Source organism: Grammomys surdaster, unplaced genomic scaffold (assembly GCF_004785775.1).
Source record: "Grammomys surdaster isolate TR1022 unplaced genomic scaffold, NIH_TR_1.0 139, whole genome shotgun sequence".
NCBI classification, from domain to species: domain Eukaryota; kingdom Metazoa; phylum Chordata; class Mammalia; order Rodentia; family Muridae; genus Grammomys; species Grammomys surdaster.
Window position 1 is genome coordinate 11,899,302 of NW_021604597.1, and position 19,663 is coordinate 11,918,964.

Consider the following 19,663-nt stretch of genomic DNA (forward strand, 5'->3'; position numbering starts at 1 on the left):
CCCTTACTCCTTCTCCAGCACAGTGTGGCCAGTTGTCCATCTGAACTGGGGGGATTAGGGGGTTTCAGGTGCTAACTGACAGAAGAATGAGTTTTATGCAGTAGTCAGGAAATTCAGAGTTTGGGAAATGGCCACCATTCTGAACCCTTGGGGGATTAAATATTTACATGTGAGTGTACTGGTGGGTTTTGTGTGTCAACTTGACACAAGCTGGAGGTATCACAGAGAAAGGAGCCTCCCTTGAGGAAATGCCTCCATGATATCCAGCTGTAAAGCATTTTCTCAATTAGTGATCAAGGTTGAGAGGGCCTGTTGTGGGTGGTGCCATCCCTTGGCTGGTAGTCCTGGGTTCTATAAGAAAGCAAGCTGAGCAAGCCACGGGAAGCAAGCCAGTAAGTAACTCCCCTCCATGGTTTCTGCATCAACCCCTGCTTCCTTACATGCTTGAGTTCAGTCCTGACTTCCTTTGGTGATGAATAGCAATGTGGAAGTGTAAGCTGAATAAACTCTTTCCTCCCCAACTTGCTTCTTGGTTAGGATGTTTGTGCAGGAATAGAAACCCTGACTAAGACAGTGAGTGTGTGAGAGAATATACCAGAAAAAAATCTAAGAGTGAGGCAGACACTTGTCAGCTTTTGTTTCAGTGAGTTTTAAGATAGCTGACCAGGATAAATAACCAATTTAACTTTACCACCGTTAAATGATAAAGGTATTTTTAAATATGAAACCCACTTTAAAAAAGTAATAACGTGTTAGGCTCTATATAAGTGTATAATGCAAAAATTCACTAACTAGATAACAGTGGATTCTTTTGTTTGTTTGTTTGTTTGCTTTGATGAATGAGAACAAATCACTTAAAAAACAGACAGGAAACATCTGTCTTGGAAGTTACTTTTGACCTAAATATCGAAACTAAGCTAAGGTCTCCCTTCAGACAGTTTGGACAAATACCAGAGGTGACGTTCTAACGCTGTGAATAGGAGGGCCGTGGTTTTACCATTCTAAGTGGACATGGAAAGGGCTGACTGGATTAAACTGGGTCAAATAGCTTGTAGTCAATGGCATTGTACTTGGTGCTTAAAGGAACATTTAATGCACAATTTAAAAATGTATCTGCAGAGGCAGGCGGATTACTGAGTTCGAGGCCAGCCAGGTCTACAGAGTGAGTTCCAGGACAGCCAGGGCTATACAGAGAAACCCTGTCTCGGAAAAAAAAAAAATCTGCTTCTGGCTTTCATGATTCCTAAAACATATTCAAAGCATTGACGAAATAAAATTTCCTAGCTGTGTTTTGGTTTTGCTTAATTTAGGTAAATCCTGGAAGATACAAATTCTAAAAATGAAAAGAGGAAGGACTAACCATCATAGTCTATATTTGAGTCCTGAGAACTCAGTCATTAAGGTCTATCAGGGACAAACTAACAAGCAAAGCTGCCTGATGCTGAAGCTGCAGAAGTTTTGCTGGTCATACATGAGGACACTGCCATGCACACATCCTCCGGACTTTCATTTCTTTGGAAGGAAGTAACCTTGATCGCAATGCAACTATTACTCTTCAGGGCCTACCTAACTATCCCACTCATAAAATATTAATTTCCTTAATTTCCCTGTCCAGTGAATGATTTTTGATCGGAACGAAGTGCTATGCCACTGAGTGATAATGGTTTAGAGCTTCTGATTGTGACCAAAGAGCAAGATAGGGACAAAAGGAGCCTCTCTTTTCCATGTAGTTTTTGCTACTGGTGTTGCTTTTGCTTTCATGTTTTCTTTGTCTTGATCTCCTCCCTCCTTTCAGTGTGTGTGTGTGTGTGTGTGTGTGTGTGTGTGTGTGTGTGTGTGTGTGATAGTTGTGTTAATGGTAGGGTGTGTGCACAGGCATATCCTGAATCCTGGGCTGTCAAATTTATGTCTACTATGTCCTGACATTGTAAACATTTTCTGCTCTGGTAACAATTGACTTCTTTGTTCCTAGTAAACAAGATCTTTTAAAGATACAACTATGTTTGATTGTAAGGTGCACTGTCCTGCTTTCTTCTTTTGAGTATAATGTGTGCTTTGATAGGTCTCCTTTAGTTTAGATGTGAAAACAACTTATATGTCTGGGTGTGGCAGCTTCGGGGCAGACTTGGAGATCTTCTTGCCATGGGAACTTACAGTGAATACAGACATGATCCTAACAGATTTCGTCAGAAAGTATATTTAATTTTTAGAGATGGAACCTGTATGTGCTGGACAATTTATCAAACTAAACTTCAAGGAAACAACAAAAAAAAAAGCTACAAAGGTTTCCTAAGGACAGTTACAAGGCAGAATGTTTACTGCTGAATAAAGAAAGAACCAGAACTTTTGAACAAAATGTTTTGTTCTAAAAACCTATACTATATTTGGACACAGGGAGTTTTCTTCCAGCTCTTCTAATTTTAAATACTTTTATTTGCTATTAAATCAGATAATGTCATTGTTCCTGGAGTATACTTGAATTTATTGTAGGGGCATCTGCTTATATCAGTTCAGTTGAGGTTTATCTGTGACGACAGAAGGGAGCAGAAAGAGATCAATATAGCTAGATTTGGAATTTGCCAGGCAAGCAGAGCCAAGGGAGATAAGCATGTATGTAAGATATGATTTTAGCCAGCTACGAGGAATCCCAGATGGGTAATTTGATATCCACAGGTGAGGGGGCATGTGGAATCCATCAACAGGGAAAAGGTCACAGAGTCAATGAGCAGGAGCTGGTGGGTTAATTAAGTTTAGAGGATGAGGATTTGAGTTGATGCCAGGTAGCGCACGGAGTGTCTAGACTGCTGTTGGAATGAAGGAGAGGCTGCATTTGATCGTAATGATAAGAGTAGGAAGAAGGCCAAGGTAGCATACCTGCGGCCATTGAAGAAGTCACAGCACTGAGGCCACAGTAAGAGAAGGAGCTGCTCATGGAATGTAAAGAAGAACGTAATAATTAATCCAATGAAAGGCTTTGTTTGCTGCTCTTCTGTAACTATTATAATCAGTGAGACTTGCTCACATCCTGATAATTGGTGCAATAAGCTTGGGCATCCTAAGGCAGGATTGGGAGACTCTGAAGTCTGTAGAATCTTGTGATTGGAACAGAGACCAATAGTGTGAGCTCCAGAATCTAGGCCTTCTTGGAAGCAGAAAGTCATCATTTTGTAGAAGTGAGCAGAGCCATCAGGGTTTATGGCATCTCTAGAGAGATCCAAGATTCTGTTAGAGGAAACGTCGTACTTGATTACAAGGTAGAGGGAAGGTTCCAATAAGAGGCTGAAGACTTTCCTGAATTTCATAAGGGAGAGCACTCCCAGAAGGGCACAATGGGAGCAGGTGAGCTAATTCCCTCAAGAGCCAGTTGTCTTGAGGGAATCAGCCATCCTCACACAGTGGAATGAAGAACGCTGAGACTGGGATAAGCAAAGACAGGGACATAGCAGGATACAGCCTGGTGGCTTCGGAAATACAAGGCTGTATTGGGGAGGATGGATTGGCCCCTTTGTCAGAGTAAGCAGGCCTACTTGTGGGATCTGCTGAAGTTTGATTTCTATAATTAGGCCTCTGGGTTCTACTTGCGTCCTTTGCTGTGGTCATCTGTGAGTAGGGGGTGAAACCTGGGTGACCCAGAGCATGGGCAAGCATTTAATAGCATCATCTTCATTTTGTGGTGGAGGTGTGTGCAAAGCAGGGAGGTACACCAATTATCAGGATGCTTGCCAGTCTCACTGATTATACCAGTTACAGAAGAACAGCACATTAAGCCTATAAAGCTCTTCATTGAGTTAATTATTCAATATTTCATCTTTCAACTATCTAACCTTTGTTTATTTTTAATATGGCAGTGTGAGTCTCATGGTGTTGCCTGCTAGATACTTCAATCTTCAGTAGAAATTTCTCATAGTTTTGTACTCAAGAAGTGCCCATCTTTCATGTGTTGATTTTTAAGTCCTTGTAAGACACGACCTATGATTTCAAAAATACATTGCTCATTTATCTGAGACATACTTTAGTGTGCTATATACATAATGTTGGTGCTTCTCTTAATTGGTAGTCAGGAGATAACATTCAGATTCCAATTTGTGTCATCAAACAGGGCATTCTCCCCTTCCTCTGGATGTCCTGGCCACTTCTCCAGAAATGTGACTTGAAATCTGACAGTGGTGGTCAAAGTCGTGGCTGCTGAGTAATTAACCTATTCTCCCCCTGTCTTTTAGTGAAGAAAGCTACAACGTCAATGATTACTCCTTAAGGGACCAGCTGTTGGTGGAATCTTGTGACAATGAAGAGCTTAATTCTTCTCCAGGGAAGAACACTTCCACGATGCTTTACTCACGACAGAGCTCTGCCACTCACCTCTTTACCCTAACAGTCCTCAACAACCATGCCAATGAGAAGGTGGACATGCTGCTTGGGGCTGAGACCCAGTAAGTACACAGAGGGAGAGAAGGTTCAGGGTACCTGACCTCCCCTTTGCTTCTCCAACCTGCTCTTGCTCTCTACAAACAGTGGTTCCTATTTGGTTTTGTTCTTGTGTACCTACTGTGTGCTAAGTGTAGCATTCAGGTGCTTTTAGCAGGTACGATCTCCTCAGTACCTCTAGTGAAGTGTCTTGCTATTTGGATCCTTTAAAATCTTGATGGATGAATGCATTTTAGCTGAAAAGTTATATTGACAAATGCATTTTATTTAAATGCTGACATTTTTCATTCACAAAAATGTTAGGATGAAGCCTTGTCTTATTCATTCCTTCAAGTTCATTTGGAATGTGCTGTCACTTTACAGCGATCTGTCTTGACTTTTTGTGGCCCTTGACAAGCTGCTTCTATTGCCAAAAGCTAGGACATGGCCACTTCACATTTCACCCAGACACGTTGCAGTTGCTACAGTTTACAGCCTTGAAAAATGGCTCATCCATTTAGGCAAAATGATTAAATAGTAGTTAGAGTCCAAGCAAACTTCACCTTGTTCAGTATTGAATTTGATGTAATTTCTGAATCACCTGCCTTCAGTCAGACAGACCACATGGATTCTCAGAAACATACTCTGCTTAGGAAAGCATATTATGATGCTTCTCCCCAGACCATTTGTGAAGGCAGGACAGGGGTTCTGCTTGTACCTGTGGATTCACCAGCACGAAGTGTGCTCACACTGGACAAGGGATTGGTTTGCAAGTCCACTTTGATGATTTGGTTCCTTTTGACATTGCTGACCAAATTCTTTGGAAACAAGAAGTCTTTTGGATATCGTTACGGGCAGGAGCTGTGTTGCGTTAGGAAATAGAGCAATGAAGAAAAAGGAGTTCCCTATGTCTGTGTCCTCTCCAGTTCCTGCATATTTCCTACCTTCATCTGGCAGCTTTCTCAGGTAGAGTGATTAAAATGGATCAGCAGATAGTAGTGAATAATAGCCCCGACTATGGTGAAGCCTTTATGTAAATGTATATTCTTACAGAAGAGGTCTTTTTTTATGGGCCCACAGTTCTTCCCCTGGAGCAGTAGAAATGGCCTCTCGAGGCCTCTCGAGCCCAGGATTCCCCCCTTTGTCTGCTGCCTTGATGAGGAAGGTATCCTTGTTGCTGTGTGTCTAGAAACCAGCAAGGGCCTCCGCCAGGGCCTGACTTGGGGAGAGCACTTCTTCAACTGTAGAAGTCCTTGGGTATCAGAGGCAGAACTAGATTTTTTTTTGTGTGTGAAGGAACCTCTGTAAACAATGGAATTAATATGCTGAATTTTGTGCAACTTTAACAAAAGGTTAAACTCTTTAGGGATTAGTACTTGTCTAGACATTCCAGAAAATTCAAAGAAGTTAGAAACTCCCTCTTTGTAGTTAGAAAAGGAGAGATTGCTGTTTTTGCTTGTGATTTCCTCTTCTGTCCTTAGTTTGTTCTTCATTCTGGCCTCACTGATGTATTGACAGAGCTTTTTCTGTTTGCCTCAAACATCATTTATGGAATCTCTGCTACTTGTTTTTAAGATATTCTAAGTCAGTGTCCTGCTCTTTTATATAAAGGCTAGATACTTTCCCAGGACTGTAGACTCTGTTCTACACTCTTGCCTTTGATTTGCCCTAATCTGAGTGGTTGTACATTTTCGAAACCAGACATGTTCTCAGAATCGTTAGTTATGTCATCCATAAGCCCATGAGTATGACTCATATTTGTAGTTCTTTCATTAATAACAAGAGAACATTCCAGAAGAGATGGGGTGGGGGAGGGGCAGAAGTCTCTGGGAACAGAAGGAGGGACTGTCATTCTTCTCTTTCCTCCTCTGCCCTCCATTACAGCTGAGAAGTTAATAAATAGACTGGACTGGAGAGGTTGCTCAGTGGTTAGAACACGGTGGTGGAGGAACTGGGTTCACTTTCCAGCACCTACATGGTGGTTTACAACATCCGTAACTCCAATTCCAGGGAGTCTAGAGTGCCCTCTTCTGGTCTCTGTGGATACCAGGCATTTTTGCAGTACATTCATACACATAGGCAAAACATTTATACAGGTAATGTAAAAATAATAATTCTTAAATAAATAGACAGATGCTGGCAAGATACAGAGCAGCACTGATAGAGGAAAAAAAAGGACACCAAAATGCACTTTCCTTAAAACAGATATGCTCACTCTCACACATAATTGGTTGTTTAAATGTCTAGTAAATTATCACACTCTATTAATATGATTATACATGTATAGTTTAGTTCTGAGTTCCTGCTGTTATGTTTTAGTTTTATTTTAAACTTAAGCCTGGAAACATAAAAACTTGAACAAACTAAGAACACATTATGATCTCTTTAAATTAACTTTAAGATATATTTACCTCATAACCATTTATCATTTCTTTACAATATGGGCTATCTTGGTTTGAATAATCAGTTCTAGTCAGTGTAAGGTGTGTTCTTTGCATCTAAGACTTGTGAAACATATAGTTGGATTTTTGGTTTTTAATATGTGCTTTTGTGTACAGGTCTGTGCATATATGTACACATGTGGGTATACATGCCTGTGCAAGCACACAGAAGCCAGAAGAGAGCTTCAGTGTCCTTTCCCATCAGTTTCTTTCTGTCTCTCTGGCTCAGGTTCTTCTTTTTGACCTGGGGCTTATGTCTTAGGCCCCTGCTTCTGCATCCTATTGGAGCTGGAGTAATCATATTTGCCAGAATGTCTAACTTGTTAAGGCATGGTGATCCAGCTATGGTCCCACGTTTGCAGAGCAGCCCTGGCCACCAAGTAATATCTCTAAGATCCCACATTTGTGGTTCTTTCCTTTTCCTTTCTCTTTCCCTTTCCCTCCCCTTCCCTTTCCTTTCTTTCGTTTGTTTGTTTTGAGACAGGTTTTCTCTGTGCACCCCCTGGCTATCCTGGAACTCACTTTGTAGGCCTTGAACTCAGAGATCTGCCTTCCTCTGCCTCCTGTTGGGATCAAAGGCACGAGCCACCACGACATGGTAACTTCCTCCTTTTTTATGTGTTATTTGATTAATATGCTCCATTAACAATTAAGTTAGAAAAATGAAGTTTGCTCTACGTTCCTGGATTTGGATGTACAACAGTATGTTTCATCTTTCCTTAATTTTCTTTCTCACTATCTCCTTCCTGAGTTTATCTTTTGAACCACATGGACAGAATTCTAAACATTCTTTCTTACTCTGCACTGTTGATTGCTAATCTCTTGGGTCCGTTCATGTCTTTTCCCCTCTTTGTATATAGCAGATTCCCAAAATGTATTTATAGACTGATACAGAAAGAGAATAATTAGGTTTTTCCATATTCAAGGTAAGGTAGAGTAGTAGCCATATTTAGGGAAATGTTGCTCTTTGTTAGTCTCTGTCACCCTTTTAAAATATGTACTTTTTAATTAGTAAAATTCATTTGACAATCCAATACGTGTACATACTGCATTCTGAGTATTCTTGCCCTCTCAGTCCCCTTCCTCTCTCTTGATCTTTTATCACCTCCTCCTCCCTACAGATGGCTTTCCCACATTCATGTGCTTTTGTTTGGGGTTTCTAACCCATTGTATTTAACTAGGGCCTCATGAGTGACCATGGGCATGGAACATCCAATGGATCCTAGCAGGCTGACCAGTGGCTCTCCCCCAGAATCCATCAGTGGCCAATAGTTCAGCAGAGATGGACAGTGCTCCATTAGCTCCCTATCTAATCCTGTCTAATCTAGCCATCCATGCCTGCTGACAGATTTAGCCTTGTGCCAACCCAGTGAAGGCAACTAAGGTGCTATGAGTACATGATTGCAATGGCCAGGTCATGCCTAGAAGATGCATTCTGTAGTCTTCTACTTCCCGATCATCTGTCTCATCTTTCTATCACTTTCTCCTTCAGTAGTCTCTGAGCCTTAAAGGAGAAGTATAAATATCCCATTTAGGACTATCCATTCAACTGTCCCTTACTATAGCAGCCAACCATCTCTGAATTCACATATATGTACTGTGAAGAGAAGCTTTAGCTAAACAACAGTAGTAGGTGGCCTCTTATGGCCTCTTATGGCCTATGTTTTCGCCAGTTATGGGTTTTTGGTTAGGCTCACAGTATGTCATGAATTTTCTCTTGTAGAACAAGTCCTCAATCCAATCAAAGAATATTGCTTGTCTGTATAATGGTTTTGGCATTATTACAGCAGTGAATATATCTTGCCTGGTCTTTGGTATTAGTTCATAGGGTTCACAGTTAATTGCCCATTCTCTCCCAGCAGCTATAGAGCACTGTTTAGCATTAAGAAAGCTAGCCAGCAGGGAAGACGCTTTTGACTTTGTTCTTCCCTTATTTCCCTATATTTTGTCGTGATACATTGTTGGTTTGTGTTTCCACCTCGATGCTGGGGTGTCAGAAATGCTGCTTAGATAAGATAGAATGCAGTCTAAGATAGGGGTCCCAGTCTATTCCTCTAGGCAAGAGATCTGGGACAGATGCTATGGTTCTTAAACTCCTGTGTACCCAGATGCTGCTGTTGGGAATGGGTCCACTACTCATGCTGAGCCCAGGCTGGGGTAGAATTTGACTAAGTTCGGAATGAGTGCCAAAAATATGGAGGGACTGGAAGAGAGGCCTTCTCCAGAATCTAGGCATGGCTCTTTACGACAAAGGATCTCCCACAATGCACCCCCAACCCCTGCCACAATTCTTGATGAAGGAGATGGTCCATGCTTGTACAGACTGTTTTATTCATGACAGATGAGGATGCATACGTCTTACTCAGGATGAACCAGAAATTAAATACCTTTTGTAGGATGGAATGCCCAGGAAAGGAAGCTCATTAACTAAATACTCTGAGCCTATCTAGATATATCATTAGCATGGAGAACTCTAGGTTTTTATGCTTCATGATTGGCTGTCAGGGTCCTCTTTGTGGCGTGGTGTGGTCACATCCAGTATAGGTAGTCTGGCTGGGAACTGATTCTAATGCCTACCATTCTCAATTATGAGATTTACTGGTTTCTTCTGGTTTTCAACTTTTCTTCATAAGAACCCTGCTGACTGCTTTGTAGGCTGGACATCTAGTTGTGCACGTGGTGTTATATGTTTGCCTGTCACTGACCTTAAGTCACTGTACTGCTAACTAGACAATGGTCTGAAAAAGACAAAGTCTTACTCTTCTTGAGAAGACAAAGGAAGAATGCTTTACTGTTATCTCTTTTCCTTCTGGGCTTTTCAAGAAGAATGTGGGACATGGAGAGTCCCCTTTGTCTGCCTTCATTAAAATGAGGCACAGACAGCTTCAGTTCCCACGGGCAACAGGCTATATAACAAGTGATGTCCCTGGCTTCCTGCATTTGCAGTAGAATTTGGATGCCCTTTTGGGTTGAGTGTATGTGGAGATGAGATGTCTATGTGATCAGTGAGGGGACAAGCTGTCTCCACCCATGTATATAACTGTAGGATAGATAGAGCCATCATGAATGAGACTCAGAAGTCCTTTCTTGCCTTTCTTTTGCAGAGAAGCTGGGAGCCTAATGAATGTGATTGTGCTGTCAGCCACCAAGCCCGGGTGCTGGGCTCTGACAAAGAGGCATTGTTGGCCAGGAGCTTTGCCCTCTTCCTGCTTCAGTTAATGATTTAATTACAACAGGAAGTACAAGGATGGGCTGGGATTGTAAATGAGATCTCAGAGTCTATCATAGCTTTCCTTCCTTTAGGAATATCACAACATAAAGTAGTCAGTCTACATGGGAAAATGTAGTTCAGGTTGCAATTTTTCTTTTTTCTTTTTTTCTTTTTTCCTTTTTTCCTTTTTGAATCTAGATTCTAGGTCTGAAGATGGTCTTTCACATTCGAGGGGTGCTGCTTCCTTTCTTCCAAGTCAAATTATAACCACCCGTCATTAAGGCACCTTTCATAAACAAACAAGATATTTTAAGGAGAAATAGACAGAACATTGTTTGAAAGATTTATATTTATTTCTATTTTATGTGCATTGGTGTTTTGCCTACATGTATGTTTGTGTGAAGTGCCAGGTCCCTTGGTACTGGAGTTACAGTTGTAAGCTGCTATGTGGATGCTGGGGATTGAACCTGCATCCTCTGGAAGAGCAGCCAGTGCTCTTAACCACTGAGCTGTCTCTTTGGCCCCCAGAGGCAGAACATTTTAAACAGCACACAATAATGCCACATGCCCTTCTTAGCTATGGGACCAAAATAAAGAAACCTTCATTTGATACTCTGAACAGATGATACTAAAGTGAACACTGATATTTCACATGAATCATGTTAACTTCACCAGTTATTATTAACAGTATTACATATGAACAGGACCAGCCCTGAATTTCTGGGGGGGGGGTGGTGGAGGGTGACAGAACTAGAAGTATGAATTAATATCTCTTGTTTTCTCAGTGACCACTTCTATTCTAAAAATGTTGGAAAAATAAGGTGCCTTTAATGCTTTTTGTTTTTGAGACAAGGTTTGCTATGTAGCTCATGCTAGCCCAAGTGATCCTCAGCCTCCTAAGGGCTGGGATTGCCAGTGTTGCTGAGGCTATAGTGTGTGCTGTCATTGTAGAGCTTTCCTTTTCAGTACTTATCTAGCCTTTAGCAGATGCAGTGAGAAATTGGATTTCTGTGTCTACAATGTTTTGCAATCAAGGGGCTCAGCTGCTAGCTCCCCATGAGGAGACTAACTCTCCATGAGGAGACTGCCACGGCATCTTCTAGTGCCATGCATACGGAGCTAGGTAGTCGTGGAAAGGCTGCTAGTCTCTTTTCCATTTTGTCTTTTCTCCTCTGTTGTCAAATATGGCTTAAGGAGCATCTTTCCCAGAACAACGCACACTACTGGGGGCTTGAGCATGTTTTATTCTGCTTGTCTGCCCCATCATATTAATGGCTATGAACAGCGAAGAACCCCAGCCTAGTGTAGTACTGGTGCACTCAGTGAAGGTTGACTGAAGGATCGGTTGTATCTTGGAATTTGATACCCCACAGATATCAGGGCAAAGGGAAAAGCCTGAACGGAATGTGTGGTAGGTTGCGAATTTCTCGTTTCATGTGGTAACTGCGGAGAGTAGATGAGGGCGAGCCATGGACTTAATAATGACCTTCCAGTCTTTAGGTTTCTGTATTTAGCAAGTGCTCAGCTCCTGCATTAGAAACACACTCCTTCCAGTTCCCTGGTGGGGCCAGCTCCTTGGCAAGGCGTGTAGAAGCCCCAGGGGAACTGGTGTGGTTTGACAGCTTCTAAGAGGGGGTGGCACTGACTCCATTGAAATGTTTTCAAGAAACAGCTCCATTCAGCAAGGGCAACAACAAGTGTCTTGTTCTGTCCTCTAGAGTCCCAGCAAGGGGCCACACTGTCTACAGGATGCCATTAGTACCCAGACAGCATGGCACAGGAGTGAATGATTTCATCTGGACTGCTCAACTTCAGTGGCAGGGGGCAGCTGCTGGAGCTTGAGATTGGCCTTGTCTGCAGAGTCCTGTGTAAAAGATTCCATTCCAAAGTGCGAGGGGAAGGCAGCTGGAGCTGGGACAGGATAAGGCATGGGGTAAAGGCCTGCCCTGCTTTTGATATGATGGCACAGAGAGACACTGAACTTTGGAGATGTTCTTGGTGAACCACTCACCTTCTGCTAGACCTTAGCTTGCAGTTGGCATTGTCCTTTGGAAATTCCAGTTCAGCCTATGTCATAATAAGGATCTTTCCCATCACAGCAGAATTTGAAGTATTTATTTGGGAACTGGTTTAAAGGAAGCTGTATGTTACTTGGTTACAAAACCAAGATAGGGCACTTTGCTCTGCTCTGTATTAGAAAAGTTTTAGAAGCAAGATGGCATCATCAGTTTCTAGTAATTGTATGTGTTACTACCTGAAGCCTCATTTCATCAGTCACTGTACATGGATGTAGGCATGCACATGCCAGAGTGGGGGGGGGGGGGGTCGGAGGACTATCCCAGATGACTGAGCTTCATTGCCACAGAATACTACTAGGCTTGGTGGCCCGAAAGATTCCAGAGATTGGCCATGTCTCCCATGGCCTAGTGGGAGAGTTGGGATTGCAGGTACCCAAGCTACAGCATCCAACTATTCCATGAGTTCTGGGGATCCACGCTCATGCCTGGCAGAGTTATAGGCTCTGAACAATCTCAGCCCCCTCTTTGCTTCTTTTCTTTCTTTCTTTTTTAATGTTTGAGCATACATGTTTCATCTTAATTGTGCTACCTATTTATTTTAGTTTTAAACATATATCAATTTCTTTATTTTGTTTCTTTTTTTTTTTTGAGTCAATCTCATACCGTGTGGCAGTCTCCTGCCTGTCAGAGTTTATGATCTGGTAATAGCAGCAAACAACTTATAAATGACCAAGGTTCAGCGTGTGATAAGTAATATGATTCTCTTGTATGCAGATGTTTACTGAGCCCCAGTTATACTGTGCTCTGGAGTGCTCTAAGCAGTGCTCTGGAGATAATTTAATTAGCCAGGCATCCCCACTGCCTGCTTTTTAGGAGGCTACTATGGACCAGCAATGTGGTGAGGCTGGGCAGAGGGTGCCCTGGGGACAGAGTATCAGTTAAGGGAAAGGGGAGGCACTAGGTGTCCATATGGGGGAAGTTACTTGGAAGAGGCAAGGCTTGTGTTGTCAATATTGAGAGTTTATAAACCAAAGAAGACCCAAACAAAAATGTTCTGTAGAACTTCACTTTCTAATATATAAAACAGATGAAATTAATATATGGGGTGCAAATCAGGCACTTGCTTTGGACAGAAGACCTGGGTTCCTTGTCTGGCAGCATATAGACATGGGTTTGCATAAGCAAGCGCTTGCAGACTTGAACATTCTTAAAGCACTTGGGCTTGTTTGTTTTATTTTTTTCTTTATGTTGTGACATTATTTTTTAAGATTTATTTTCAATTACATGTATATATCTCCATGTAATGTGTGGGTGTTAGACGAGCCTATAGGCATCAGATCCCCTGGAGCTGGAGTAATAGGCAATTGTAAGCCACCTATGTGGGTGCTAGGAACTTAACTTGAGTTCTTCACAACAGCAAGTGTGTCTCTCAGCCATCTCAGCAGCCGCAAAAGGCAGAGTTTCTAACAGGCAATAGTGAATAGACAAAACCTGCAGAAAAGAAAGGGAATCAGAAAGATCACAGGAAAAGCATGGACTGGTGTGCCCGATTGCAGGTCATTATATGGGCTGCTCTGCTTGGTATGACATAGGAGTATGTGTCCAGGAGTGAAAATAGGTTGTAAGGTATTGGGAGAATTAAAAAAAAAAAAAAGTTCAAGTATTTGAGGATAAAGTCCAGAAGGTGTATTGGCATAGTACATTGGCTTCAATTGCTTACCTCCAAAATGCTACTCTCATCCCACAGATGGCATTTTGGAACATTTTGTAGAGAACTAAAATAGTATATACCTGTAGATTGACTTCATTAATTGCAATTCTAACACTTGCTTCTCTAAATACACAAGGACTGTTATGTGGTGAAACAGTGCTGTGCTTACTCAGGACGTGTGGTAGTCACACTTAAGTCTTTGTTTCACGCAGTTGTAGCTTAGCATATTAAAATATTTTTGGCTATTTTTTCCTAACTATCCTCGTGAAAATATTTTAAAGCATTTGAGAAGAGTCTAAATGTGTCAGAATTTCTACTTCAATAAAGCTCAAGCATAGAAAAGGGATTTCTTGTCTTCTTTACGAAAATGGTTGAGTATGTGGGAGGGAAAGGATCCTGCTTTATAGGCTTGCCTTACATGTGAAATCGATCCTTTGAACTGCTAAACATCAGATGAGTGTGCTAATTCAACTGCTAATCAGTTCTTCATTAAATGTCCAACTGTTATATGAGAAGTTCCCTCTTTCCAATAACAAGCTACACTTATATTTGTTTGACAATGATGACTGTTCTTTTAAAAATCACTCCTGCCCATTTCCAAGGCCAGTTCCCTACCCTCTGGGATCCCTTATGTTTTGGGAATGGGTTACAGTGTCTGTCTAGTAATAAACTACTTGCAGTGTCTAGGGGACTAATCTGAATTGCATCTGCTCTCTGTGTTTAGGAGTGAGCGAGCCCGCTGGATCACAGCCCTGGGACACAGCAGTGGGAAGCAGCCACCAGACAGAACCAGTAAGTTTCCAGGAACATGGAGGGGCTCTGCCCTCTGCTGGCCAGCATGGTTACAGACTGGTTACAGTCTACATAACTACCTACTTGAAAAGGTTCCTTCCAGGATAGCTATTAGTTCCTCCCATGTCAGTTGCTAGACATGAAAAATCACTGCTTAGCCTTTCTGGGTTTGTTTCTCCATCTGTGTGTCAGAGGCATTGGGTTCACTGTGGGTTATCGGGAAACTAAGGTCAATTATAGAGGGTGAAAGTCTTACTTGAACCATAAAGTGCTTATAGCTAGCGGTTACTAATGGGCTTGATTATAAACAGAAGTGTTGGGATGTGTCTGATTTTTATTGCTTTGTTTGAGAAAAAGACTTACTATTTAGCTCTGCCTGGCCTAGGCTTCACACATTAGTCCAGACTGGCTTTGAACTCAAGTTTTTGCCTCTGCTTTCCAAAGGGTGGGGTTATAGGGTATAGGCTGCCATATCTGGTTATAAGTTTTTGTTCTAAAGAAAATTACATTTTTCATGATCCCTTTAGTGTAAGTGGTAATGTCACGACAATGTACTTTATTCTTCTGGTGTCCTAGTATGGCCATTCTTTAACTGTGATGCTATGTTTCTGGATGACTTGTTAGAGGACTGAAGGATGAGGCTTACAAAGGTGATTTTCTGGAGCTCCTGAATGATCACAGCCTTTAGAGTCAAAGCAAAAGTGGTTGGGGTGACATCAAATGTTATATTAAAAACAAATAATGAAGCCATGTCAATCAGTTCTGCTGAGGTTGTGTTGCTGCAAATCAGCATTTGGTGGTGGTGGTGGTGGTGGGGATTCTGAATTAGTCTGGCCATCTTTTGGCTGGAGCCCTCACTTTTTTCTAAGCTGTACCACAGCCTTTATGCCTGGTTTCTGATAGGAGAGGGTTATTGCGGATGGTAGAGTTACACAGTCTTGGCCTGCACTTCCGCTCTCACCTCCTTTTCCTCGAGTGTAATTCAATGACTGACTCCAGGTTAGGCTATAGCATCTCCATACATCATAAGAGTCCTCCTGAACTCAACATTTAAAACCAGGCGTGAGGCTTCTTTATCTTCCCTTAGGAGCCTGGCTCAGACCACCAGTGCCAGCCCTGAAATTGAAGTGAGTGAATGCATACTGCTACTTTGTACACATTTTGTTTTTCAGCCTCTGGCCATTCAGTATGTTCCTTTTCCTCCACAGCACTGACCCAGGTGGAAATCATTAGATCTTTTACTGCCAAACAGCCCGATGAGCTTTCCCTGCAGGTGGCAGACGTGGTCCTCATTTATCAGCGTGTTGGCGATGGTGAGTAAAGATTATTCTCATAGGCACAGGTGGGCTGGTGCTCACAGAGCCTCAAGTCCAAGGAGTTTCATTTTGTCAGGAACACCTGTCTTCCACATCCTGACACAGCGATGCTTCAGCTCCTCTGTTCCAAGGCAGCCTTAATTTCACCCTTGTTCTTAACCCCGGTTCCTGACAATTCATGTCCCAACTCAGAGCCCTACAGAATAGAGGTGATGCATTTGAAAACCCTCACCCTGGCCCCTGTGCTCCTTTTCTCCCCAGGTTTACTTTTGAAACACATATGCGGCCACCATCCAGTTTCCTTTCCTTCCCAGCCCTGCAGTCACCTAACTCTTAACCTCCAGAAGCTTTTGTGCCCTGCCCCATGACTTAAAAAGACTTTCCTGCAGCTCCTGCCCAAAGGATTCCCTTCCTGAGCTCAGCCAGCTCTCTTAACCTCCTCCCTCAGAGCTTTTGCTCATGCTCAGTCTCTGGTGCATCATTCACTCTCTGGCAACCTTGTCCTATTTCACGTTAAGTATTTTGACCTTAACAAGCATCTATTGCACTGAGGTTTCTTCTTGACTGTTATCCATGGTATCCAGAAGAAAGCCACCTCTTCAGGGTAAGCTGGCATGGAATGCTACCTCCAGACATTCCTTGTGTAATGCAGCCTGTTTTTCCTTGCAGGCTGGTATGAAGGGGAAAGACTTCGAGACGGAGAGCGGGGCTGGTTTCCAATGGAATGTGCAAAGGAGATAACATGTCAAGCTACTATTGATAAGAATGTGGAGAGGATGGGACGCTTGCTAGGACTGGAAACCAACGTGTAACCTCTCAGATGGCCAATGGATCGGGGGCTAATTTTACCATTATTACAGTCTGCTTAATTAAAAAGATGGAAACACTTGCCTCTAAGCTTGCCAAGCCATTCTGCACTTTTGAAGAACAGCTACCAGATGCAGTTAGTCCACAAAACTCAGCTTTTCAAAATGATGCTCCTGAAAACTTCTGCGTTCAGGGATGACGAGTCTTGGCTCCCACCACTTCCACTGTGTTTTCTAAGATGCTGTATCCTGGCCTCTCTGCCCCTACTTCACTCAGAATGTTGCTCTTCCCCATGAGAGTTTCTCCTTTGTATGGTCCCATAGCACCAGCAAGTTTGTCTTTGAGAGTGTTCATTTTGTATATAGTTTTCTGTCTTAGCCTAATGCTGTTAATTCCATAAGGAACTAATAATAGTTTTGTAGGTGAGCTGTCATGTTTTGTAAACCTCTTTCTACGAAAGGGAAATTGACACTTGAACTCTGCCTCCATTTTCCTTATTAGAAGGAAGGTGAGGCGCCACCCAGTGAGGATTTTTAAAAATCTATCTCATTCAGTATTGTTCTTAGATAACTATAGTATCACAACCCTAAACTACTAAAATGACATGGGATTTACAGCTCACACATGTGAGAACATCCTGAAGACAGGATATTACGGGTCAACGGCTAAAGATCTGACATGAGCTTGCTCTGCCTTCAGTAACACATGGTTCCTGACAATTCTACTTGTTTTCAATTGAAAATGGCTGGGAACATACATTAACAATCTTCAGAAAGAGAAAATTAAACTTAATATTAAGATGCCAACAAGGTACTTGCTTGAAATATTTTGACGTTAGCAGGAACTTGTTGCTTTAAATACTTGGTAGATGGGTTTGGAGTCTCTCTTAGCTATGAGTTCCAAAAAGATACTGTTTTTCCACTAGGACAAGGAGTGACAATGTAGTATACTATGGTTTATTAAAAGGTAATAAAGGTTTGAAAGACTGACACAGGAAACATTTTCATTGGTAGCTATAACCCCTCTATTCTGTTTCCCATGTTCAAATCTACAGACATTATCAGCTGGCTCAGATCTTTGTCCCATGTCCCTGTTCCCATCTAAACAGCACCCAGACTGTAAGATTCCAGAAGCCCAGTGTGTAGGTGTGCCTGGCTCATACCCTGGAACCCATCCACCTCAGCAGTAAAGCGGAGTAGGGCTCCCAGGCACTTCTCACCTTTGGGTTGCCTGCCTTTTGCCTGTGTATGTATCCCTAGCAAAAGACATTCCAGGCCCTGAGTCTGTGGAGGTATGTGTAAGTACATGAATGAAGCTATAGCAGTAGCCCACAGCAAGAGAGGTCCCAGGATTATAAAACGGGAAATCTGTCTCCTCTGAAAGATGAGATGATAATGTCACGAACTCTTTAGAAGTGCTAACAAGTTGTAGTTTAATGTCATGTTTTACTTGAGGCAGGTGTTGCTTGAAAGAGGAGTCATTTTGTATTATTTTTTTTGCTAATACCCATTTGGAGCTATAAAGTAATACTATGAATCCTGTGAATTAATTTATACGTGCTCAACAGTGTAGAAATACATGTGTCCTTTAAGGCAAGCAGCTGAACACTGTTATTACAGTGTTCCTGTATAACACTTTATACAGGTAACGGTCACATCGTGTCATTTCAACTGTGATTGTTTTTAACGTTTTTTATGCCTTCTTTGAAATGTACAGTGTGACTTCACTCTTACAAAAACAGAAATGTTACTTTTGTTCCAATAAATTGAAACTGCTCGTACACTTTCAACAAAGCTTGTGAATTTATAAAGAGTTTACATATATTTGTCTTTCTGTACTGGTGTGATTTGATTTAGTCGTGGTATGAAGTTTCTGGCTGAGGGGATTGGTGGTTAAATAAAAGCTATACTGGAAAGCTACCTATATCTAGCGTTAGAGAAGACTCCTCTTGTCTCGGGTATGTGTTGCCATCAGCTACCCTGGCAAACAAGTGCTTTTGAGACTTGGGTCCTACTGTTTCTATGCTTCTGCGATTTTATCACCTAGTAAATCATGTTAGAAGAAAAAACCCAAAGCCTTTTAGATCAGTTTCCCATTACTGAGTAAGATTGCCACAGAATGAGTGACTGGAAGCAATACTCACTCAGTGTCTATGTAGAATCCTACATTTGAAAAGTCAGAAGTCCCAGGTACATGGCTGCAAGTGTTACGTTATCCTTCAATTGTCAAGGCCGAAATAGAATGCTTATTATTGGTCCTTGGAATTTAACTCCCTGTTCATGCTGTCTGAGGGAGAAAACACCCCTTTAAAGGATCCCTTTAAATTAGGCTCCTGGAATAATTTCCTCAATGATTAACTCAGGATTAGCTTATTTTTTAAAGTAGGCTAATGAATGCTACAGAAATAATTTTAGTCCTTGGTTAGATCTGTACATTTCCGTGGCTGTGCAACATAAAATAATACATGATATAAACGACAGGGAGGTGGAAGGTAGCAGAGCTTAGAATTCTGCTTCCATCAGCCACCATAAAACCTTAAAATGCTAGATACTTCCAACTTTATTACAGCTAAAGAACATCATGTGGTAGCAAATCCTGTCAGCTCCTTCTGTACCATCATTCAGCAGTCTAACATATCTTTGTTGTATTTCCACTCAAGTTTGCCTGGGATGAAGAGCAATGGGTATACTATTTCTAGTCAGTAGCAGAATGCATTATCCTGTGCTCCATTTGTCCAGAGCACTGGGAAACCACAGAAAAGCTGAGCCCCTTTGATCTGCTGTTTAAGAATCCAGGTCAGAGGTAGTATGTGCCGTAGTAACTTTTGTGGACTGAGTCCCTCAGGAGCTTACTCTGGAATGAGCCTGAAAGACAAGAGTTTTTGCTTAGTGGACTCTTAACATTAGCAGAGGGAAACCAAAACCTCGCTGGTGTAAACAAAGACCACCTGAACTCAGTTATTT

General features: G+C 42.0%; 1 protein-coding gene across 1 annotated transcript in view; it reads left to right on the forward strand.

Annotated features, from left to right (window-relative positions):
* Arhgef26 (Rho guanine nucleotide exchange factor 26) overlaps positions 1-18,622 on the forward strand; it is a 108,707-nt gene extending 90,085 nt beyond the window's left edge. Inside the window, exons 11-14 of the mRNA XM_028763587.1 lie at positions 4,221-4,430; positions 14,510-14,577; positions 15,786-15,890; positions 16,563-18,622. Coding sequence (XP_028619420.1) covers positions 4,221-4,430; positions 14,510-14,577; positions 15,786-15,890; positions 16,563-16,705 — 526 coding nt within the window. The 3' untranslated portion in view covers positions 16,706-18,622. The remainder of the gene's footprint in view (positions 1-4,220; positions 4,431-14,509; positions 14,578-15,785; positions 15,891-16,562) is intronic.
* The last annotated feature ends 1,041 nt before the right edge of the window (positions 18,623-19,663 follow it).